This window comes from Mesoplodon mirus (assembly GCF_964341445.2).
Source record: "Mesoplodon mirus genome assembly, chromosome: 13".
Taxonomy (NCBI): domain Eukaryota; kingdom Metazoa; phylum Chordata; class Mammalia; order Artiodactyla; family Ziphiidae; genus Mesoplodon; species Mesoplodon mirus.
Window position 1 is genome coordinate 3,114,104 of NC_138989.1, and position 26,100 is coordinate 3,140,203.

The following is a 26,100-nucleotide window of genomic DNA, read 5'->3' on the forward strand; positions in this document are numbered from 1 at the left end:
CATTGCAGTGGCTTCTCTTGTTGTGGAGCACAGGATCTAGGTGCACAGGCTTCAGTAGTTGTGGCATGCGGCCTCAGTAATTGTGGCTCACAGGCTCTAGAGCGCAGGCTCAGTAGTTGTGGCACATGGGTTTAGTTGCTCTGCGGCATGTGGGATCTTCCCGGACCAGGGCTCGAACCCGTGTCCCCTGCATTGGGAGGCGGATTCTTAACAACTGTAGCTACTCCTGTTCTGTGTGAGAGATCAGTGCTCATGCAGGAATTTAACCTCTGTGACGGGGGCTGTCTCTTTGGGCAGTACTTCTGATTTTCTTTCTCTGTTTCTTGCCCTCCTCCTCCTCTTCTTGTTTCCTTCCTCCCTCCCTCTCTCCTCTTATTCTAGTCACCCCTGATATCACAGTATCCCACCTCATCCCTTACTTTAAGAAGGAGGCTCCCCGAAATCACCACCATTTATCTCTGAGCTTCGTATTGATACATTTGCATGGGTTTGATGGTGTGATAGAGAAGTCTCAATAGCTTGGTCATATGTATATAAAAGGCCAAACCTTTTGTCCTCCTAAATGTCAGACTCAGTGGTCATTTTGCAATTATGTGAAATTCAAATCTCTAGAGAAGGATCTGATAGATGGAAGTGGCTTTGGTCATGAAGGGTTAAAAAGTGTCTCTCCTTGCTGCCTCCCAGGTGAATTCTCACCTCTATTTCTTCACTTCTTCCCTCAGGGAGTGGCTGGCACCACCTCTTCCTTTTTTTTTTTTTTTTTTAACCTGTCACTTAGAAGAGCACACATTTTATAAAAGCAGACTATGAAAAAGAAGTGGTAGCCAGTAAATTAAACTAACCAAAATAGCTGCAAAAAGCATCCTGATATTCTAACTTGGATTCATTTCTGGATACCTGTTTCTAGAAAACCCAGACTGTCTAAAAACTAATCATTGTCAAAATGACTCCTATATCCAGGTAACATCTGGCTACTTCTCTTTGTCCATCCGTGTGGGTCCTGCAGTCCCATTCTCCTCTTCATGCCTCAGCTCTGATTCTCTGCCATTCTCTCTCACCCCCACTGGGTAACAAAGCCACATCACCCTCAAAGTCCTTTAAAATTCTGTGCACCCAACTTGAATGAACCGTGGCTTTGGAAAATCCAATATAGGCAGCAAAGAGATTTCTGGGAGTGAGGGAAAGAATCCTATCCTCCATCCTCCTAGAAGGAGCATGGGGAAGAAAGCATTTAGGAAATTCAATCAGTATTTCCCATAATTATCCACAAACACCTGTCCTGGTGACTCTGAGAGGCTCACAGAAAACAGGGGTTGGGATGTTTGAGTGATGGTGTCTAAGGCCAGGCCAAGGCTGTGAATCTTGTTAAAGGGTGCTTGTTCTTTTGGGGATCAAATTTCTTTTTTTTCTTTCTTTCTTTTTTTATTGAAGTATAGTTGACTTACAATGTTGGGTTAGTTTCAGGTGTACAGCAAAGGGATTCATATATATTCTTTTTCAGATTATTTTCTGTGATAGGTTATTACAAGATATTGAATATGCTTCCCCGTGCTAAACAGTAAATCCATGTTGCTTATCTATCTTATACATAGTAGTGTGTATCTTTTAATACCAACCTCCTAATTTATTCCTCCACTCCCATCCCTGCTTTCCCATTTGGCAACCACAAGTTTGTTTTCTATGTCTGTGGGTCTGTTTCTGTTTTGTAAACAAGTTCATTTGTATCATTTTTTTAGATTCCACATATAAGTGGTATCATATGATATTTGCCTTCTCTGGCTTACTTCACTTGGTATGATCATCTCTAGATCCATCCATGTTGCTGCAAATGGCATTATTTCACTCTATTTTATGGCTGAGTAGTATTCCATTGTATAAATCTACCACATCTTCTTTATCCATTCATCTGTCAGTGGACACTGGGGATAGCGTTTCTGACAAGCTCTTTACAGGGACGATGTGAACACACATTGAAATAGTCCATGGCCTGCCAAGGGTGCCCACCCCAGTCCTCAAAGTTGTTCTCTCCTTCTCTCCAGTGTGGAGGGCGCCTCCTATGAAGTCATGCAGATCGACGTAGAAATCCAGGAGCCCAGTGACCCGCCAGCCACACAGCTTGTTACATGGCAGGTTGAATATCCAGGAGACATCACGTCTGACTTGGGCGTCTCCAAGATCTACGTGAGCCAGAAGGACTTGATTGGCGTCATCCCACTGGCCATGGTAAGAATGTCCCTGCCCTGGGCTGTTAATACAGACCTCAGGGAAAGGCAAGGTACCACACTGCGACCCAAACACAGTGGGGACATATCAATGAGCTCAGAACCAGGGTGGGGGGAAACTGAAAGATGAAGTTACTGCAAATCGCCGATTCTGAAAAAAATGTTTTTCTAAATAATATCTTTGGAATATTCTTGAGAAAGTAATCAAAATCCAGGAATTAGATTTGGGTCTTCCATTGTATGAAAAGTATTAATGATTTAATCAAGATGTTTGTTTGATACATTGGAGACTGTTCAAGGATCTCAAACACATACACCTGCAGAGACCAAACAGATCAAGTATCTGAGTGAAATGTGGCAGGTGACTTGACAAACACCTACCCAGTGAAAAGGCCCTGCCATGTTTGCCATGAAGGAAAACCAAGCCGGATTCTGAATTCTTAATATCTACTGATTTTCAAGAGACGCCGTTAATATAGTTTTAATGTGAAACACCAGTTTGTTCCTGTTAGAACTAATTTTTTTTTAATCAAGCTTATTTAAGAAAGCGTTAACTATAATTCATTCACAGGCCATCCATGTATAACTTGTCATCTACCTCTAAAGGATTTAGGATTCTAGGTCTGTCCAAATGTTTCCTAGAATTTGTGGAACAGAGGTGGGCTTTCGTCCTTGAAAGGACCCACCCCCTGGTTGCTATGCAACAGAATACATTGCCTGTGGGAAGACTAATCACCCAGGTGCACCTAAACAAAGCACACTCATGCCCTCTCGAGCCCCGCCTTTCCCCGGGGCCTCTCTGCAAAGGAATAACACATTTTCTTCATGTGAATTTTCCCAGTTCAAATGCCTTGGGATTGTGCGTCCGCGGACGGTAACTTGCGCTTTCTCCTGTTACAACAGTACTTTTACTGTCGGAAGTGAGGGGTGGGTTGACCTATCCGTCGACAGCCTGCTCTCTCCCCCTCACCATCTATTAGGAACTATTGACGAGTGTTCTTATGTGGCTGTGAAAGGACGTCAGGAATCAGTCTTTCAATACAAGGTGACGCGGACAGTTGCCTAGTGACAATAAGTTAGTTATTATGCTGTTCATTAGGCAACGCAAAGTTGTTGAGGTCCTTCAGTTGATGAGGGCTCTTCTTAACGATTTCTTTTCTGTTAAAGGCACCGAGCCTCCCCTGGTACATTAGTTCATGTGTGACAACAGCAGTCCTTCGTTTAGGCTATTAGTGGTTCTGTTACTGGGGATGGCGACACCATTTGTCTCAAATAAGTAATTACTTGAATTTGCTCCCTTTCGGCACCTTTGGTCTGATGAGCTTTTAGTGGTGCTCTGAGCGGCTTCCATTGCTTGGCGCTGCATCGGGCGGTGTGCTTGGTTCCCTCGCTCAGCATTTCCCCCGCCTGGACTGTCCACCTGTTCCAAACCCCCTCATGCTTCACAACTCACAGGAATCCCCACGCTCACAAGAGCCTCTTTCCCTGTCCGCCGCTGGTCTCTGAAACCGTTCTCACCTTACGTCAACGTTTCTGGCTATGATACGTGTAATCACAGAAGTGTGTGTAATGGCAGAGCTAGAAAGAATCTCAACTAAGACCTAGCTGACCCTTTTATCAGTTAGGAATTGCATTTGCCTGAGAACAAGCCCTAACCATAACCCTTACTGTAACCCTAACAAACCCCACTCCACTCTACCCAGGCCAATAGTGGCTTTAATACAAGTAGGTTTCTTCTTTCATGTAAAAGAACTCCTAAAGTTGGTGGTCTAGGGCTGGTATGGTTCCCCATGCTATCCAAGATTCAGGCTCCATCTTTATTTCTGCTTCAACAGTCAAGGGTATAGATTCCATCCTCATGGTTACCTCATGGTCCAAAATGGCTGCTGGAGTGCCAGCCAGCATATCCATATTCTGCTTACCAGAAAAAGTAAGAATGCAAATCAAACTGAGTCAGTTCCTTTTCCCTTGCAAGAAGTCTTCACAAGAATCCAACATAATATTTCTGGGTATATCCAGTTAGCCAGAACTTGGTCATATGGATGTACTTAGTTGGAAGAAAGGCTTATAAATTGATTTTTTAGCATGGCACATTGCTCAGGTTTTGTTACAAGGGAACAAGAGGAGAATAGGTATTCTGAGGTAATGAGCAGTATTTGAAACAATCCTCCTCCATTTCCACATGAGGAAACTGAGGCTCAGAGAGGTCCCTCATCCCGGCACCTGAGTGTTTTCCATTCTGTATTCATCTTTATGAGCCTCCTGTTGTATTTTTTAGATTCCACATATAAGTGATTTCCTACAGTATTTGTCTTTCTGACTTATTTCATGTAGCATAATGCCCTCCACATCCATCCATGTTGCTGCAAATGGCAAAATTTTGTTCTTTTTTATGGCTGAGTCATATTGCATTGTGTATATGTACCACATCTTCTTTACTCATCTGTTGTTGAACACTTAGGTTGTTTCTGTGTCTTGGCTATTGTAAATAATGCTGCTAGGAACATTGGGGGATGCTCACGATTCTTGAATTGAAATGAATGAATTATATTAAAACATGTTTGGTCTGGGCTTCCCTGGTGGCGCAGTGGTTGAGAGTCCGCCTGCCGATGCAGGGGACGCGTGTTCGTGCCCTGGTCCAGGAAGATCCCACATGCCGCGCAGCAGCTGGGCCCGTGAGCCATGGCCGCTGAGCCTGCACGTCCAGAGCCTGTGCTCCACAACGGGAGAGGCCACAACAGTGAGAGGCCCGCATACCGCAAAAAAACCAAAACAAAACATGTTTGGTCTGATGAGTTTTTACTAATACTATCTGAGCATCTTCCTCTGGAACTAAGAGTAAAGTCTTCAGAGTACCGACCCCCAGTCTTTTGTATTTGGAGTGTTCTGAGTCTCTTTTCCAGAGAAAGCTGCTTCATTTCACCTTTGACTTGACTGGTAAAAGGACTTTTGCCATTTTTAGGGGGGTTACCTTCCATAAACAGACCTTTTGCCATTTTATGTCATCTTTACTTTGTTTTTGTTCATTATGCATTCACTGAGAGATTTTGAAAGACGTCTGATATCATTGCATCTATTTCTCTACTCATCTGTGTTACACATTCTTGAAATGTTAGAGAGGCAGAGGGAAGGCCAGCGCACCTGGACCACGATAAGTCCATGAGGGGAGAATACTTTGAGTTGAGCTCAGGGTCCCACAGGGGCTTGTAAGCTAGAATGAGGTGAATCTTTAAATGTGATGGGGAGCCACTGGAAGGTTTTCAGCACAGCAGCTGCTGCACTGATGTATCTTTTTAGAAGAGCACTATGTTGAGAGCAGATTTGGGAGGGCACCCCTGTGTTCACAGCAGCACTACTCACAATAGCCAAGACATGGGAACAGCCTAAATGTCCATCGACAGATGAATGGGTAAAGAAGATGTGGTACATATACACAATGGAATATTACTCAACCATAAAAAAGAATGAAGTAATGCCATTTGCAGCAACATGGATGCAACTAGAGATGATCATACTAAGTGAAGTGAGTCAGAAAGAGAAAGACAAATACCATATGAGATCACTTCTATGTGGAATCTAAATAGGACACAAATGAACTTATGTACAAAACAGAAACAGAATCACAGACATAGAGAACAGACTGGTGGTTGCTGGGGGCTGGGGGGCAGGGGTTGGGGGAGGGATGGAGTGGGAGTTTGGGGTCAGCAGATGCAAACTATTATGCATAGAATGGATAAACAACAAGAGAGCACAGGGAACTATATTCAATATCCTGTGATAAACCATCATGGAAAAGAATATTTTTAAAAAGTATGTATATATATATATATATGTAACTGAGTCACTGCGGTACAGCAGAAATTAACACAACGTTGTAAATCAACTAGACTTCAATTTAAAAAAATACAGTGTGGAGCAAAAGAAGCAGGGGTGGGTGGAAACTGTGTGGTTATATTTACATAAAGTTCAAAAATCAGGCAAAACTAAACCATAAAGCTAAGGGTAATGGCTACCTTTAGGAGAGAGAATTCATGGAGATGTACAGTTATGATCTGTGTATTTTTCAATGTATTATGTTAAACTTGTTTAAAATATATTAAACATTATTGGCACTGGCAAAAAAAAGTTGTAGTTTTAGACCCAACCCCAAAGTTCTGTATATCTCCATGATACCAACACACAAACTTGAAATGTTTAAAGGATTTTCTATTATAAAATATCCTATGATTTACCTTTTTGCCCTCTGATCTTTGCACACATCTCTGATTAATTCCCTGAGATAAATCTTTAGAAATACATTTGAATCAAAGGATGGGAATCAAAGGATTTGCAATACTATATTTTTTTGATAACGGTCACCAAACCACCTTCTGTAAAGTTTAACCAATTTACTATTCCACCTGCTGTGTGTAATGATACCCATTTCCTTGCAACTTCACTAACACAGAATATTAAAATCATAAAGTAGACCATTTGTTAAGCAAAACTTATATCTCAGTGTGGCTTTGATTGGCCCTGTTTTGTTTACATTTTAAACATTTCCTTATTAAACACTTGATCTTAGCCACCTTTCTTTTCCTATTGGAAATTCAACTTCTTCTTATTTTGTCATTTAAAAAAGTATTTTTTTCATTGTTGTTTAAAAACACAAAACATTAAACTTACCATCTCGATCCCTTTTAACTGTACACTGTATTGCTGTTAAATATTTTCACCTTGTTGTGCAGCAGATCTCCAGGATGTTTTCATCTGGCAACCCTGAAACTCTACATTCACTCAACACTAGCCCCCATCCTCCTACTCCCAGCCCTTGGAAGCCACCTTCTATTTTCAGTTTCCATGTATTAGTGATACCAGCCTTTTGATCGACATACTGCAAATATTCCTCCCAATTTACCGTTTGCCTTCTGATGTCGCAGATCGTATATATAATAGCATGCAGACGTTTGGGGGGAAGATATTTGTTTGGTTTTTATGTAGTCAAATCTACTGATCTTTTCCATAATGGACATCCTTCCTCTCCCCCTAATTATAACCAAGAAGAAAAAACATGCCTGTTTTATGTGTTCTCGTAAAACCTCCAAATATTAAAATACCTGCACACAGCATATTTGAATAGGTAGAACTATAATCTTCAGAAAAGAATGCTAAAAGTAAATGCAGTTGTGACTCCTTGTACTCTTATTAAGGATTTGAGATCAACTCGGGAGTGAGCACATGACCCACTATTCTTTGTAGGATGTATAATTCCATCTCCAGGAAAGCTTTGAGATGAGATGCAGTTAAGCCCTTCCATTCAAAGCTCACTTTCCAAAAGACGTTTATTTCTTCCTCGATATTTTGCATATTTTTCCTGATGTCTATGGCCTTAAAACCTTTTCTTTTTTTTTTTTTTTTAATCCGTTCATGTATTTCTAGGACTTTTATCACATTAGTCTTTTTTTCTGTTCAGGAAATGATGCCTTACTATCTCGTGGGTAAATCTTTGTTGTTGTTGTTTTGTTTTGTTTTGTTTTGTCCTTTGGGATATAATTCTGAGGAAAAGGTCATTAAGTGAGCATCACCATTAATCTAATTAGTGCGTATCTGTAACTGCATGTCAGTGTCAGATTCTGGAGAGCAATGTTTGCATTTCTTAGAAGAGTTGGAACACATCCTTCTGGGGTGGCAGGGGGTGCCCAGTTTCTCAAGCATTTCATTATTCTTCTCTCCTATCTGCCTCCTGAGTTTCCACTGAAATAAGTGTTTTGAGCTTCCGCCAGGATTCAGACATGATGATACTGATATTCATCACTTTGAATGCCATACCAGCTAGTGGAATATCCTTTCAAACATATTAACATGTGCTCTTTATTTTAAAATAAAACAAACATTATTTTCATTCCTGTTGGGCAGTGGCTGTTCAGGTACCATAACTGTGGTAGCTGTTCTACGTGTGGGATGGATGTGTGTGACTCAGCTCTCCTCTGGTTTGTAAGGACACACCGTTTTACCGTGTTGGGTTTCTGATGAGTTTCTCATTTCGCTGTGTCTCAGCCTTGACCACTGAATTTTAGTGATTAGACTTGAGTTGTGACTTTAGATGAAATGTAATCAGGAGATACAGTCTGGACAGACAGGTTATCCTTGAAAAAAATCAAAGGAGTACTCTCACCCTAAAGTGATTTGGCGGTGGCAGCCTTTCATGGTGTCTACATAAGATGCTATAAGAGTACAGGTGTGTCTCCCAGACCCAGGCCTGCAGCTGCTTGGAGAAGACCAACAGAGCTTTTTAAGCAAGATCAAAGAGTCATACGTGCCATGTGCTCTTTGTGAGGTGCAATCTGATGTATTGCAAGCCTTTCCACAAATGTGACACTCATGGGAGCACAGATACAACTCAGACTTCTCTGTATAGCCCGCCACCCATGCCACCTCCTCCAGGGGGTCCTCCTGGATCCTTATAGCCAGACGTGACTCTTGTTGGCTCTTCTGCTCTGTCTACCGCATGATTTCCTTGCTCACATCGAGGACAGTAGTCAAGTTGGGGGATTCAGACATTCCTGAGTTCTTTTTGCCCGTTGAGATCACACCATTGGAAGCCAAAATGGGCAAGAGCCATACCCAAGATGCTTCGGAAGACCTAAACTCAGGATGTCCATTTGACCTTCCAAGTCCTTCCTTATGTGAACTTATTGTTTGAACCCCACCTAAACCCTTCTGATCTCCAAGTCTCTCTTCCAAAGTAGAAGCAGCTAGACTCCAGTGCACCACTCCTGACTTTCCATTTATTTCCAACTCAAATGCCTTCTTCTCATGAGCTTGCATTAAGGGCCTCTGTAACCCAGACAGTGGCAGGTAGGAGCCATGCAGTTAAGACTTCACCAGACCCTTCACTTACTTGATTGAATCTTGAGTTCTTTCTTCTATAATTCTTGGGATTCCAAGAAAGTAATCATCAAATAACATCATCCCTTCTCATCTTATTTGCATCTTCTTAAATCTTGCTGATCAGGGCATGTCCTCCTAAATCTAGGATTCAGTAGAAATTACATTTCTCTAAACCTCACAGACAAAACTCACCCACGTGTTCATAACCATATAATTTACTGTTGTAAAGCTTCTGATGAAATAAATGCATTTTCAGTAAGCTTTCCTGAATTGAATACATTTCTCTTGTTAAATAAAATGAACTGCCTTTTCATCCACTGCACCCTCCCCTCATCTTTAGAACCCTCGGGACTTAATCTTCTGGCTCATCCGCCTTCCCTGAATTATCTCCTGCCAACTCTGTGATTGTTATCAAACGATGTCCCCTTCCCATTTGTACACCTGGCAGAAGGCAGGGCACCACTCATAGTAGAAGCACAGAGAACAGTCTTACCACCCACTGGGATACATACGGGTCTGTGGAATAGGGTCACACTGGCTGCTTCATCCCCCATCACTTGTGAACTTAGCACAGGTCGTTGGCCATGACAGTTACCTTCTGAGATCAGAACTTGAGAAAAAGCTCCCAAATTATGGGAGGAAACTGTCTTTTCTGGCTCCAGTAATGAAGTTTCTTTTTTAATTTTTGGCATGAAAGCAGATTCTTGGCTCCTTTTTATTTGACTTTTCGTGATACCCTTTTTCTGTGTCAGCCTGTTAATTAGTACGCCAGATACCCTCTGTTGTTTTCCTCAAGACTTTTTGAAAATTCAGTCACACTGAATAGCACAGCACTGCTTTGATTTTTACACTTTCTCAACCAAGTGCAAATTAAGATGCTGCAACAGGCCTTGAGAAAAATCTCTGCTCCGAGACGCACTCTTGCTTTGTGTTTCTGCTGAGTCACCATGACCCCCCCCAAACAGCATCAGTAATAATGACACCAGGTACCTACTGTTTATTATGTACCAGGTATGGCTCTAGGTACCTCCTTCTAGGGATTAACTCCTTCAGTTCTAACAGAGACCCATTGATGCTGGTTCTACTCTTATTCCCATTTCACAGATGGATGAAAGCACACTGTGTTTGAAGAATGACCCCGAGCGATTCAGCTGAGAAGCTGAGCTGGAAGTAGTTTCTAGACTGACGAGCTCCAGAGTCTGTGCTCGCAACTCGTGCACTGCACCGCGAAAACAAAGTTAGGTGAAAACGAAGTTAAGGCTGTTGACCAGTTCAGTATACAAAGAGATCTTCGGAAAATGCGAACGCAAGAAAGCACACTCATAAAAATATGAAATTGAGAAGTCTTACTGAAATAGGAAAAGTCATCTGAAAATGAATTATTTATTACGAATAAAGCCACAGCCTTTTCTTTTCAGCCCACTCTGCTGCCTTTGATGCTCCCTAAGGAGCTGTCCTCTCCAGAGGTGATTTATAATGAGACAGCAGCGGCTGCACCTCAGGGCTTTTAAAGACACATGGTACAGAACTAATCGGAGACTTACTGCTACTGTTGTCTGTTGTGTGGTTATTACAGCCCCAGAGCCTGCACAACCAGCTGCTCTCAGTGGACAAATGCTCATAATGTAACTCATGTTGTAGACACTACAGAAAGGCAGTCCATTCACAAAACACGCACTGAGTTCCCTCTACGTGCCAGGCACTGGCCTTTGTGTGGAGGGGATAACAGAGCTCGTATCCCGCTCAGGGGAGGTGGCTGGTAAATAAGTAAAAATGTACCATATGATCCAGCAATCCCACTCCTGGGCATATATCCAGAGAAAACTCTAATTTGAAAAAATCACATGCAGCCCTATGTTCATAGCAGCACTGTTAACAATAACCAAGACATGGAAGCAACCTAAATGTCCACTGACAGATGAATGGATAAAGAAGATGTGGTATATACATACAATGGAATACTACTCAGCTGTAAAAAGAATGAAATAATGCCATTTACAGCAACATGGATGGACCTAGAGATTATCATACTAAGTGAAGTAAGTCAGACAGAGAAAGACAAATATCATATGATATCACTGATATGTGTAATCTAAAAAAAATGACACAAATGAGCTTATTTATAAAACTGAAATAGACTCACAAACATAGAAAACAAACTTATGGTTACCAAAGGGGAAAGGGAGGGGGATAAATTAGGGGTTTGGGATTAGCAGATACACTCTACTACATATAAAACAGATAAACAACAAGCACCTACTGTATAGCACAGGGAAGTATATTCCATATCTTGTAATAACCTATAACGGAAAAGAATATATATATGTGTATAATTGAATCATGTTGCTGCACACCTGAAACTAACACAACCTTGTAAATCAAGTATAGTTTAACTTAAAAAATAAGTAAAAAATAATTGAGCAAGATGGATTCAGAACTGACTTATGCTTGGAAGAAGATAGAACAGGATGTTGAGAAGAAGGAGGACTGGCTGGGTGAGCTCTTTGAGACGGAGTCATCTCTGCAGAGGTGGCATTTGAGCTGCAAAGAAGGATCCAGCATGGGGAGATCCAAGAAGAGCTGGCTTTGCAGACAGAAGGAGAAGTGGATGCCCAAGCAGGGCCAGCTCGATGTACCTTGGAATGGAGAACGTCCAGTGCAGCTGGGGAATAGTGAGATGGGGAGGTGAGGTCAGAGCAGGCAGACACTGGATTAGGTACCTAATCAGCCATGGTGTGTGCAATAGGATTCTGAGTTACTGTGTTTAAATCTCATCTGATTCATGATCTATTTTTTAAATATCACACTGAACACTAAGGGAAGAATAAATTGGGGCGGGGGACAACAATGGAAATGGAAAGACCATACTGGAGGCTCTACTTTAATGGTCCAAGTGGAAAGAGATGAGACCTTGGGCTAGGAGGATGGTGATACTGAAGACAAATGGAAGGTCTCGGGATGTCCTTTCTAAGTATAGCCGTCAGAACCTGCTTATAGACAAGGAGCGTGTTTGCATGGGAGAGATGAAAGAGCCTAGACTAGACAGTACAGTCCAATAGGACTCTCTGAGGTGATGCAAATGTTCTAAAATCTGAGCCTTCCAATATGGCGGCCATTGCCACGTGGGGTTATTGAGCTCTGGAAGGGTGGCTAATATCTCGGAGGAACTGAATTTTTATGTAATCGAATTAATTAAAATGTATATAGCCATATGAGCTAGTGGCTATCAGGTTAGACAGTACAGTGCTAAGGTTTTGGCTTGGGAAGCTGAGAGGGCTGTCATGCTATTTTCTGAGGTGGTGGTCTGCACGCTCACCACGTGGTCTGTGGACCCACACTCCACTCTTCTGCACCCTGAGCTATGCCCCTGGAGTCTTTCCTGTATGGATTGCCTCCAGTAGACTGCTTTGTCCACTGGATTCTGGTTGGGTCCAGTCAATGGAGAGCAATGGAAGAAGATCAGATATTGGGTGAAGAGAAAGATTGGGTTTTGCTTCCCCTACCTCCTTCCCTGATGGGCCACAGTCTCTTGATGGCTGTGTTGCTCTGTCAATGGCATCAGCTCCTGTCAGTCAACATTCTGGATAAGGAACAGGATCAATACAAGTTGTGGGGTTTGTGTTGCCAACACAAGCATCCGTGTCCATATGCACTGATCGTTGTGTTATTCACACTTCTTCTACAATTAGGTGAAAGTATCTGATGCACCATTATGTCTTATTGTATACTTCCTGCCCCCAAATGCATACATTGAAATACATATTATTTTATTATAAACGATTTGCTTTTATTTCTCCTTTTATAATTCAGTTAAGACATTATATTGTTTTTTTAAGCATGTGTGTTGATAGATTATATTCATTATGGTTCTTATTTTGGGATAATAAAGTCAGCACTACTTCATTTGTTATATAAAAGGAGCAATAGCTCAAATAGGGCTGAAAACAATGGCGTTGGCAAGTGTTTTCCGTGAGGGCACGGGTAGTAAATATTTTCAGGTTTGCAGGCCATACGGTCTCTGTTACAGCAAGGCAACCCCACTCTTGTAGCTCAAAAGCAGCCATAACACAGAAGCACATGGGTGTGGCTGAGTTCCAGTAGAACTATTTCTGGGTGCTGAAATTTGAATTTTATGTAATGTACATGTGTCACCCAAAAAAGTATGCTTCTCTTGATTTTTTTCCAAATGTAAAAACTATTTTTTTCTCTCCAAATATAAAAACTACTCTTAGCTGCAGGCTGTACAAAAACTACAGCTGGCAGGCCATAATTTGCCCATCTCTGGTCTAATGTAGACATAGCCTCTTCTTATCTTCTCAGTTTCTCCTTCTGGAGGTTGAGAACATCCCTCCCATGGGGTCCAGTCATGCTATAAGGCTTGACCTCCTTGCCTGAAGACTTCCCTAAAAATAGAAACAAATTTAAAAGGTAACATTAGCATGAGGAACGTGTATTTTCTGCAGTAAAGAGGGATGCATTTCCCATCGTATTCCACTCTGTGGAGAGTTTCCACAAGATTCAGGCAAGCCAGAGCAGAGAGTCTGAGCCTTGATCAACATCTCAGGTTTAACAACTCAGCCCCATGATTGTTAATTCCCCTCTTGACCAAACCCTTCTTGACACTTACAGTCAAATGAATGTCTCATGTCTTTTCAGAGTCTTGGGAGGTCCCCACCCTCAGGATGTTTATTCTTCTTAAATCTGCCTCAGTGTCCCTCATGCTGTTTGGTTAACATCATCATCTTCCTCTTTGGTGATATCCACTGGACGATATAAAAATTTGTTGGCTGTACACCTTCCATTAACCTTTCAATTAACCTCATTATCAAAGAGTTGAAGGTGGTACAGGAAGGAGAGAGGTGGTAACCGATTTATGAGCACGCTTGCCACTGAATCTCAGAGCCAACAATTCCTTGCCTCTTGAATTATTTCTCAAAGCCTGGCACCACTCCAAGACCTCTGAAATCTTGGCAGCAATTACCAGAAGGTGAAAACACCTCTCAGAAAATGGCATTGCATGGACGATCCATAGGCTTTTCAGACATTTATGCCAACTTCCAAGCCACTGTTGTCTCTCCTATCTGTGAAATTTATCTTTCTCACCAGAGAGACCACCTAAACCCAATTCAAAATTTTGGAAGATCTCAGGATCCACATAATTTTGAGAGACCATCCAGCTCCACCTGGCTTATATGTCAGGGTCAGAGTTTAGCATTACATAGCATGTGGTCAAGATCATGGTCTGTAAAAATCCAACTTCATCAGAAAAGCCTTCCCTGACCACCCTATCTAATGAGCATGTTCAATAACTCTAACCCCCTTATCTTCATTTTCTTTTTCGTCATGGTATTTCTTGATACCTAACATATCATAGGTTGAGTTTGTTTTGAGTTTGTTTGTTTGTTTGTTTGTTTTGTTTTGATTTTGATTTGAGTCTGCTTCCTGGAAATTCTCTCATCCATATTCTCATCCAGGAACAAGATTCATCCTCAGGCTGATTCCCTCTTGGTAACAAAATGCTGAAGACTATACAGATTGCACATCTTCATTTTTCCAAACCCAGGGGGAAGAGAAATGGTTCCTCAGAGAAATATCTGTGGCTGTTAATGGGAGAGGAAAGAACTGGATGCTGGAAGGGTCACAAATGGATTCCACTGTGCCTCTTTATGTTACCCAGTAGAGGTGAACTTTCATAGATTTTGCAGATTTGCTCTGCAAAGAAGCCTGCAAACCCATTAGACAAGACTGAGAATTCAGATGTCTGGCTACATAGCTTCTACAAAACCTGGTGACTCCACTATCCAAAAGTATTGTCAAGACATGAATGAAGCATTTGTTGTCTTTTTAGTAAGAACTCAAGACTTTAAAATGCAGATTCAGTTCTATTTTTAGTTTTTTAAGGAACCTCCATACTGTTCTCCATAGTGGCTGTATCAATTTACATTCCCACCAACAGTGCAATAGGGTTCCCTTTTCTCCACACCCTCTCCAGCATTTATTGTTTGTAGATTTTTTGATGATGGCCATTCTGACTGGTGTGAGGTAATACCTCATTGTAGTTTTGATTTGCATTTCTCTAATGATTAGTGATGTTGAGCATCCTTTCATGTGTTTGTTGGCAATCTGTATATCTTCTTTGGAGAAATGTCTATTTAGGTCTTCTGCCCATTTATGGATTGGGATGTTTGTTTTTTTTGATATTGAGCTGCATGAGCTGCTTGTAAATTTTGGAGATTAATCCTTTGTCAGTTGCTTCGTTTGCAAATATTTTCTCCCATTCTGAGGGTTGTCTTTTCATCTTTTTTACGGTTTCCTTTACTGTGCAAAAGCTTTTAAGTTTCATTAGGTCCCATTTGTTTATTTTTGTTTTTATTTCCATTACTTTAGGCGGTGGGTCACAAAGGATCTTGCTGTGATTTATGTCATAGGGTGTTCTGCCTATGTTCTCCTCTATGAGTTTTATAGTGTCTGGCCTTACATTTAGGTCTTTAATCCATTTTGAGTTTATTTTTGTGTATGCTGTCAGGAAGTGTTCTAATTTCATTCTTTTACATGTAACTGTCCAGTTTCTTATTGAAGATGCTGACTTTTCCCCATTGTATATTCTTTTCTCCTTTATCAAAGATAAGGTGACCATATGTGCGTGGGTTTATCTCTGGGCTTTCTATCCTGTTCCATTGATCTATATGTCTGTTTTTGTGCCAGTACCATACTGTCTTAATTACCATAGCTTTGTAGTATAGTCTGAAGTCAGGGAGCCTGATTCCTCCAGCTCCGTTTTTCTTTCTCAAGATTGCTTTGGCTATTTGGGGTCTTTTGTGTTTCCATACAAATTGTGAAATTTTTTGTTCTAATTCTGTGAAAAATGCCAGTGGTAATTTGATAGGGATTGCATTGAATCTGTAGATTGCTTTGGGTAGTATAGCCATTTTCACAATGTTGATTCTTCCAATTCAAGAACATGGTATATCTCTCCATCTATTTGTATCATCTTTAATTTCTTTCATCAGTGTCTTATAGTTTTCTGCATACAGGTCTTTTGTCTCCTTAGGAAGATTTATTCTTAGGTATTTTATTCTTTTTGAAGAACCTAGGGGCAGGACAGGGATAAAAATGCAGACGTAGGGAATGGACTTGAGGACCTGGGGAGAGGGAAGTGTAAGCTGGGATGAAGTGAGAGTGGCATTGACATATATACACTACCAAATGTAAAATAGATAACTAGTGGGAAGCAGCTGCATATAGCACAGGGAGATCAGCTCGGTGCTTTGTGACCACCTAGAGGGGTGGGATAAGGAGGGTGGGAGGGAGATGCAAGAGGGAGGGGATATGGGGATATATGTATACATATAGCTGATTCACTTTGTTATACAGCAGAAACTAACACAACATTGTAAAGTAATTATACTCCAATAACGATGTTTAAAAAAATTTTTTAATGCAGATGCAGATGTCATGTAATAGAACAGCATGTGAAAAACAGCCCCAAATAAAAGAGTCTCCAGGGAACCTTATTTTTTTCTTTTACACCATGTTTGTCTTAGATAAGGAGCCATTCAGCATTCACCAGTGTTGGCTGTAAAGCATATGGGAAAGTAGAGAAATCTCATTTCATATAAAACATGAAAAATCTAAATACAAACATGTTGGTAATTACGTGACAGTCATAATGAGAAAAAAAATATTAAAATTTTTGAAAAATTTTTTCAAATAACACATTAAAGTATGTGTTTTCACAAAGTCGTGGTTGTCTCATGTGGGACTGAAATATTTTCCCAGTCTTCTTTAACTCTGGGAAGTTATCACAAAAAAAAACATTATTTTCTTGACAGATGCTAAGGAAAGTGGAAATTTCAATAGATGCTGAAATTTGAGTTGGTGTAGAATTAAAGAAAACTCCTTTTTAAGTAACAATTCCACAACTTCTTTATTAATCTTTGTGTGATGGGTGGTAAATGCAGAGTTAGAGCTTTACCATGGGGCAAATAAGAAAAAAAAAATCTGCCTTCTCCGTTTGTATAAACCAGTCTTTTCAGTTGTGTGGCTCAATTATCCCTTAAATTTAGGCTAAGCAAAAGCGATTGATTTATCCTTAAATGCAATTTCTCTTTTGCTTCAAAGAGCAGGTTATGAATGCAAATGCAGAAGACATCACTTTCCTATGCTTACTTTGGTGGAGGAGACTATCTTTTCCTCTTTTTCTTCCCTCCTATTCTCTCTCCCCTATTCCTTTCTCTCCTCCTGTATTAGTCAGGGTTCTCCAGAGAAACAGAATCAATAGGAAATAGATAGATAGATAGATAGATAGAGAGATAGAGAGATAGATAGAGACATAGATATATCTATCTCTATATCTATGTATTTATCTCTCTCTCTCTATATATATATATATCTAGACAGAGAGACAGACAGACAGATGAGGGAGGGTATATATTATATAATTATCTATTATTATTCTCCTTTTCTTAACATTATGCTATGTTATACTATATTAATATTACATTACAAACTAAGAAAAGGAAGAAATTTGTCCCTTTTTTCCCTCCCAGAGATGGGACATCTCATCTCATCTTGTCCTGCTTTCAGACTGGGATGTGTACCACCAGCTCCCCTGTTTCTCATACCTTCAGACTCAGCCTGGACTTACACTGCCAGCTCTCCTGGGCCTTTAGCTTGTGGCCAGCAGACTGTGGGATGCCTAAGCATCTTATTATTGAATTTATCAGGTGTCAGTGTGTTATCAGTTGAGACACTTTCAGAATGCAAGAAACAGGGGACCCACTTCAAGCATGCAGACACAAGGAGCAAACTTCTCATGCCACACCCTAAGGAGTTTAGAGGGGCAGTGTCTGGGGTGGCCAGTGCAGGTGCCAACCCTGTTTCACTGTAATCCTCTCAGTCCTGCTCGGCTGTTGCTGGACCCTGTCCTCCACACTCCCTTCCTGGTTATCACCAAACCACTGGAGCAAAGGGATCCAGCCAGAGAAAGAAGAACAGCTGTCCTCCAACTATCAAACGGAAGTCCTTCCTCTTGGTCAGCTCATTCCAGATTAGGCCATCACCGGCCCCTAAACAGTCACCAGATATTCTGAAAAGTCTAAAGCTGGCTTCCTAAACTCATCATAGCCAAGGGGATAGTACTGACATGCTCGGTTAAGAGGGCAGGTAGCGTCAGCATTCTCTGAATCCACAGGCTGTAAGTAAGGATGGATATTTGAATAAAACCAGGTTTCTGATAGTAAGGAGGGAAGGAAGAATGGAAACATGAAATTACATGAAAGTTGCCTAGACAATCCCTGGCAGAAAAATACAGGACAAATATGATTGCATAGGGTTTTGGGTGAAAGGAGTTAATTACCTTTCCATATCACGTACAAAACAAACCTTAAAACCTCCAACAAAAACAGTGAAAAACTTCCTATAGAAAAGGTGATCGAAAAATCAAAATAATAGACATGTGAAGAAAGAACCCATCCTTCATTAGCAAAACACACCTGTGTACAGTAGGAAACAAATTACTTCCCACCTTCGGAATATCACCAACGGTACCGTGGTCCTCACTGAAGCAAACATATTGGTCCTGCTATAGCTCATAGTCCATAGCTGATCTGAAATGCTTGGTGATATTAAAAGCTGAAGATTGAGTGTCAGCCAAGGTTTAAAGCCTTGAAATGTGTCTATTTATAACCTGTGAATTTCCCATTAAAAGGGATTTTGACAAACATGAAACAGAGTAATCGGACAATCTGAAACTCAAGTCCAAACTAATTCTAATCACATTTTCCTAAAGAATCAGCACTCTCCTTCAGAATCAGTTTAATTCTCTATGGCTCGCCGGTGGTGAGTCTATGGTTGATTAATTCATCTAAGACTAGATTGTGTTTGTCTGTTAATTTCTCTGTTTGGAATGTGTTCACAAAGCTTGGAGTTCATCCCCAAGGCCATAGCAAGTGCATGTGTATCCATTTTGCTACTAATAGAACGATCGTATGTGTCGGAGAATATCATGACTAGATCAGAAAAGATAGAAGAAGTTACTCTTTAAGCTTTTTTAATTGTAAAAACATGAGAAATATTAACAGTAACAGGAAGAAGGGACTTTTTTATGCCTTGTCTAAAAAGGCAGCTGTGCTGTAAAACAGCAGAGTGACTGCCCTGCAGCAGAATTCTTCAGAATTACTACCCGAGGGATGTAGTGCTTACAGTGCAAAGTGATTTTTTTTAAAAAGAACTTATTTTTCTTAAACCTGTCAGCAACAAACTGTGGGACAGGAAGCGTTTAAACTGCTCGCTGTGTTCCATGCAGAGCTGTTTGCCTGACAATTTTAAAGTGGAAATGGAGGCTATCAGTCCTTATGAATTTGTAGGTATATGCAAGTATAATAAGATAACATATGGAAAAGCAATGGAATAATTAAGAAAAGGATTTTGCTAAGCATGTTACCAGAGATCTGAGAGTTCTATCCATAAATCTTGGCTTTCTCCATTTTGAAAATATGTGTGACTAGCCAGTTAATTCTTTTAACGGATATAAGCAGGTTAGGTGTTACCTACCTCTTACTGTGTATAACAGATTCATCTTTTTAAAAAATAGGAAAAGTTTGAACTCATTTCCGAGATACAAGACAGGTGGCAAAGTTAACCTCCCAGTCTATGAATCCAGGTAGTGATGGAACCCAGGGCCCATGTCTTTCTAGAAAATTCTGTCCTTAATTTAAAGAAATTCCCTTTGTGGTAATGAAGTTGGGGAATCATAATAAGCATACAATTCCATTACTGAGAAAAGGGCTCAATCCTGCAAAAGAAAGAGACTGTCTCATTTATTGATTATCTAGGGAGTTATTGTGTTTTGTTACCTGACTCACCAGGTAGGCTCTTTATAGAACTTCTTATTTAAGCTTCACAAAAACATGAGAGGCATCATGGCCATTTTTCAGATGGGAAAACTGAGACTCGTGGAAAGACAATAAGCTACTGAAAGTTACACGGCTAGAAAGAGTCTGGTACTTGTTTAAGTGTGGAACTATGCCAGTAAGAATATGCAGAAGCATCACTTGCCCTCTGAACAGAGATGCAGGACATAAGGCACATCTATGTGCCTAAAGATGAGCAAACATGCAACACCAGTCCCACACATGAGTGGATGGTAAAGGTATACTTCATGCAATGATCCTGTATACGTTTATCTTCAAACTGGAAGACGAAAAAGCAGAGCTATGGTATGACTAAGTGGTAGATGGATGATGTTAAGAGCTTTCTGAACGACAGGAGAAAATAAATGAGACTCGCAAGAAATAAAACCCATGTCGCTGTCACCTCTTCTCATAGTAACTTTGGCAAGTTTCTGTCTTCATATCTCTCTTTTCTTATCTATGAAATACGGCCGCATTGAGCCCATCCATTGAATAGAATTCTTGACATTTTGTTAGATCAGTGTGATATGTTTCACAACAGCGTATGAATTCTCCATGTTATGATGGAATTCCCTCTACAGCACCCCCACTAGAGAATGTACAGGCTCTCATTGATCTTCTCTGGGTATAGAGAATAATGCCCTGCCTCTTAGGGAAACCCACACCATAGACATAATAGGTAAAAGTAAAGATACGGGTGAAATATGGATATGAATATGAATGATAGAGATAATTTAGCTATAGGTGATGTATACATAAAGACAGAGAGAGGGCTTCCCTGGTAGCACAGTGGTTGAGAATCTGCCTGCTAATGCAGGGGACACAGGTTTGAGCCCTGGTCTGGGAAGATCCCACATGCCACGGAGCAACTAGGCCCGTGAGCCACAACTACTGAGCCTGCACGTCTGGATCCTGTGCTCTGCAACAAGAGAGGCTGCGGTAGTGAGAGGCCCGTGCATCGCAATGAAGAGTGACCCCTGCTTGCCACAACTAGAGAAAGCCCTCGCACAGAAACGAAGACCCAACACAGCCATAAAAAAATAAACAAACAAACAAACAAATAAATAAATAATGACATTACAGAAGAGTATTAAAAAAGAGAGAGAGAGAGATTTGTAATGTTCAACATCTAGTGGATGGCATCTCTGCCATTTCACTACCCACTCAAGTCATCTTTGATACCCCTCTGTCCCGTATCCTTATATTCAACACAGTACCAAGAACTTTTGATTTTACCTCCTAATTCTCAAACCCATCCTTCTCTTCCATATCCACTGCCACTGTTGTAGTTCAAATTATCTTCATTTCCAGTCATAACATATGTTTCATCCACTCTTAATCCCTCTGCATTCTGCTCTCTACATTGCAGACAGTAATCTTTTAGAAATTCAGCTTTGATGTTACTACCTTCTGTTTGAAACATGTGAATGACATGACTTATTGCTCTGGGAAGAGACACCAGAATACTTAACATGGCACGTGAAGCCTACTTACTGTCTGTGATCTACCCCTTGCCTACCTTTCCAGCCTCTTCTAGCATCATCGTCTTTTACAAGAGAGCTGAAAAGCATAGTTTTCCCTGCCTGAGGAGTTGGCAAATCCAGTCTTTCTCCAGTTTAAATATCTCTCAGTTCTTTCAACTGTTATCACTGTCTAACTATGCCAGGCATTCTTCCCTAAATACCCTTGGGTTGGTTAGTGTCCTTGGAGATGACAGTTTCTCTTCTTTTCAGCATTCAGTTGTCCACGAGTCTCAGTTTTGATCCCAAACTTAATTTTTAGTCCTGGAACTGAAAATAGTATTCAGGGCATGAACTGACAAGAAGAGAGTGGAGCTGGGCTTTAATATCTTATTTTGGGCAACATATTCCCCCGAATTCCAGCCAGTTTGCCATGACCCTTCTTGGGAGGCTGCTTGGCATTGCCGACTCCCAGTTACATAGATCTGTGCTCTTTTCACATGTGGGTCCTCAGCTGCATCTTACCGATGATTGTTCTGGCTCAGTGAGGGTTTGGGGCCAGGAAGCTAAGCTCGTTGGATGCAGTCCATTGTCATTCCAGCTCCTTGAAATATTTTAGGATCCTGAATCTGTGATGGAGCATTTTGATGATACATCTCAGCTTAATGTCATGTATAACTGTAATTAGCATCCTATCAGTGTCCTCATTCAATTCATTAGGAATTCTGAACAGAACGTGGATGAGGACAGCATCCTCTGTGGAATTCCAAAGCTTCTGAGATTAACACACATGACAGCTTTATTTCCGAACTCATGGGCTACTTTCTTGAACCCCTTTTCTCATTCCTTCTCATCTACCTACCTGTTCTGCTCCAGGGAAGTCCTTAGAGTTCCTTTCTGCCTAATCTAACCTTTTGGTGATTGCATCCTTTCTTGTGATGTTAAATATCATCTAGTCACTGATCATTCCACAATGTGTGTCTCCAGCCTGGAATTCTCCCCTGAGCTCCAGTTTCCACAGCTACTCTTGGCTGTTCAGTAGGCGTTTCACACTAGCATGTCCTAAACCAAACCCCTGATCTTCACCCTGCAAACGTATTCCTTCTGGAAATGTCCCCATTTCAGTCAGTGGTAATTCCATAGTTCCAGTTGCTCAGACCCAAACTATGGAATCCTTCACTCTCAGACCTCATATCCAATCTCTTGGTTGGTCCCGATAGTTCTACCTTCACAATAAATCCAGAACCTGATCATATATCCGGCTAATACTCTGGTACAAGACATCAGCGGACACGCCATCTATTTCACTTGATCTTCAGTTTATTGTTTGGTTCCTCAAACTGTAAGTCCATGGGGGCAGGAATTTTTGTGTGTTTTCTTACATGTTTATTCTTAGAATCTAAAACAGGTCATAGTATACAGTAAGTGTTCAAAAATGTCTCAGATGAATAAATCATAGATGCCCCCTCATTCAGATTCGTATCACTTCTCACTGTCCACAATAACATGACGAGATATTCTATCACTGTCTGACCAATATCCCAGTTCAACATGTCTACCATATTCTAAAAATTAATAAAAAGTTTTCCCTAAACCTTTACTTCTCATGTTTTCAGCCTGAAATCTGTTCTCAAACCAATAACCTAAGAGTTGTCCATGGTACTGACTTTTCGTACCCTACGTGCCAACCAATAACCCTATTAGTTTTGTCTCCAAAGTATATCCTTGAGTTTGATCTCTTCTGCTATTCCCCAAGTACAAGACACTTTAATTTCTTGCCCTAACGACATGGTCTCCTGTCCTCTACTTTTGCCACACCCCCACTCCCACCTGATCCATTTTCCCCAATAGCAGCTGGGAGATCTTTTCGAAACACCAGATACCTACCCATCCTTTCTGCCTAAGATCACTGCATCCAATTCCATCTACACTTATAGCAAAATTCAAAGTTCTTACTAAGACTCAAAGACCCCTTCATTGTCTGGTCCCTCCCTACCTCTTTGACCTCATTTCCTAAAACCAACTCCCTTGCTGGTAAGCTTCACACTCCCATCCTTTGGTGTTCCTGAAACTTCCCCTGACCACAGGGTGTTTGCACTGGCTGTTCCCCTGCCTGGAGGTCTCTTCCACAAGCATGTCTCACAGCTGACTCATCACTCGTCCTGTCCTTCTGTATAAGTTTTCTTCAATCAGTGAAGAAATCAGTGTTGTACCCACCACCATCAAGACATGTTTATTCCATCACATGGCTCACCTGCTTTGATTTACCTTTAATTATCAGAACTTATCCTCCTTATTTTTACGTTTCCTTGCGAGTATTTTTCCCCACTAGATTTTAGACTTCTTGAACACAGGGAGCTCATCCACCTTGATGGATGCAGTATCCACACACCTAGAACATTAACTGGCACATAGTAGGGGCTCAAAATACTTGTTGGATGATTCAATGATGGTGCATGTAAGATCCAACCAATTAATAATGGAGGTTATTCAGGCATGACATGTCCTTATGAAGCCATAGCATCTTCTAGGGATTGGTAGCTCTTTGTTAAAGTACGCATGATATTTTTAACAACCTTTTCTGCACCTATATCTGTGTTGATTTCAGGCTTACTGATCTGCAGTTTTCATAACCGGCTTTCTGTCCTCTCCATTTTTGTTCATTGGAAATTATTCTGGAGCCTCTCTGTCTGTATATGGTTCCTCACAGGTTCAGCAAAAACACTACAAAGTCTGTCTGTCTGTCCCTCGGAGTGATACACCCAACTCTGGAGGCTTGCTCTCTCTTAAAAAGGCTCGGTGATGGCTTGCAAATTACTCACCCAATGTCGGTCTAATTCCTTCTTAACCACTCTCACTTCTGCTCTGATGACTTTCTGACAATGGAATCGAAGCAGAAATGGAAATGAGTTGTTTTGGTAGCTGATATCATTTTCCAGAAGCCTTCCTTTTCCTAGATGTTTGTGCCTGGAATCTTCTTTTTGCTTGGGCAGACCCGTTTGCTTTGCCATCCTCTTGCATATTCTGCCTTAAAGGACTTCAAGAGCCTCTGGATTGCAGCCATATTTGGCCAGAGAGAAGCCTCTGGAAACCCCAGCAGGAGCCCAGAGGGCAGCAATGGAGGGAGGTGGAGCTTCTTAGCTCCTGGCTATCTCTCTGCAACAGCGTCCCTCCACCCCCAAGGGTGGGCAACAGCAGGGCAGGTGCTGGCTCCAGGCTACTGACGCTTTTTCTATGGTCCCTCTATGTCGCCACCTTCCTAAATTAACCCTCCTCCACCTGCCCTCCTGTTTTCTGTGGGGACCCTGACTGATGCTCTAGGAATCCTCCCTCAAGGAGATTGGGACTGACATATATGCACCACTATGTATAAAATAGACAACTAATGACAACCTACTGTAGAGCACGGGGAACTCTGCTCAATGTTATGTGGCAGCCTGAATGGGAGGGGAGTTTGGGGAAGAATGGATACACGTACATGTATGGCTGAGTCACTTTGCTGCACACCTGAAACTATCACAACATAGTTAATCGGCTATAGTCCAACAGAAAATAAAAAGGTAAACAAAAAGAAAAAAGAGTAGATATATGTATACATATGACTGATTCACTTTGCTGTACAGCAAGAAGCTAATGCCTTGTAAAGCAACCGTACTCCAATAAAAATTAAATTTAAAAAAAGACCCACTTCTCACCACAAGCCCCCAGGCTGTCCCTTCCCTGGCCAAACTTAGACCTTCAGATGTTTTTGGCTTTTCTTCCTCTAGCAATCATTTGCCTTTGTGAAATCAGAATTTCAGTTTTCCCCCTTGGTCAGACCTCATCTAGATTTTCTGTCCATAGAACTTTTTTTTTTCTTTTCTCAAAACTTTTAGAAATCTGGCTTCCTTCTGTAACCCTGCTTGGTGACAAGTGACTTTTTCCCACTGACCACTTCCAACTCAGCCAGGTGTCTCGTGGGATCGTTCCAGCTGTAAAGAGTGACTCAGTTCTAGCTTTTATAGGCTGCTTTCTTAGAGTTTTCTGAGCTCTAGCTTCACTTTTCTTTTTTTTCCCAGGATTCCCTTTTATATGATTTGACCGCCTCTTAACCTCCAGTGAGCTTGGAGTGCCCTGTGTTTCTCTTTCCAATAAGAGCTTCACTGAGCACATCTTAATGGTTCAGTCTGTAAGACTCCTGGCCCTCCTAATGTGTGGGGGCCAGTTAGCAAATAGGGACAATGAAGGTCAGATTTCACGGGTCCTGCACAAAGCCCAGCTCTGCCCTAGATGGTCAGGCTGGGAGTCCTTCTGAAACCAGATTGCAGGTTGGATCATCACCTACAGAGCATCTCTAACCATGTGTCACTCCAATCCCAATCCTACTTTCATCCCTAAGGACGCTGCCCACGTTCATGTGTGGAGAGAGATAGAGCCAAAATTATATTAAGGAGACAAACCCCAGAGGGCTGTAAAGACAAATCTTGGAACAAAAGCTACTGAGATAATTTGGTGCCTAGTTGTGGTAAAGTAATTGCTGAACTAGTAATTAAATAGGTGACTGGACAGTTTAACAACGCCTATTAAACCTCTGTGTTTAACAACAGCAACATGTCACCAGCAACCATAAAAAGAAAGTTAAGACTCAACTTTCAC

At 41.3% G+C, this 26,100-nt stretch overlaps 1 protein-coding gene across 1 annotated transcript in view; it reads left to right on the plus strand.

Annotated features, from left to right (window-relative positions):
* The window catches only part of TMEM132D (transmembrane protein 132D), a gene marked incomplete at both ends in the record, with an annotated part of 633,090 nt that overhangs the window by 432,760 nt on the left and 174,230 nt on the right, over positions 1–26,100 (plus strand). Inside the window, one exon of the mRNA XM_082640474.1 lies at positions 2,040–2,223. Coding sequence (XP_082496600.1) covers positions 2,040–2,223 — 184 coding nt within the window. The remainder of the gene's footprint in view (positions 1–2,039; positions 2,224–26,100) is intronic.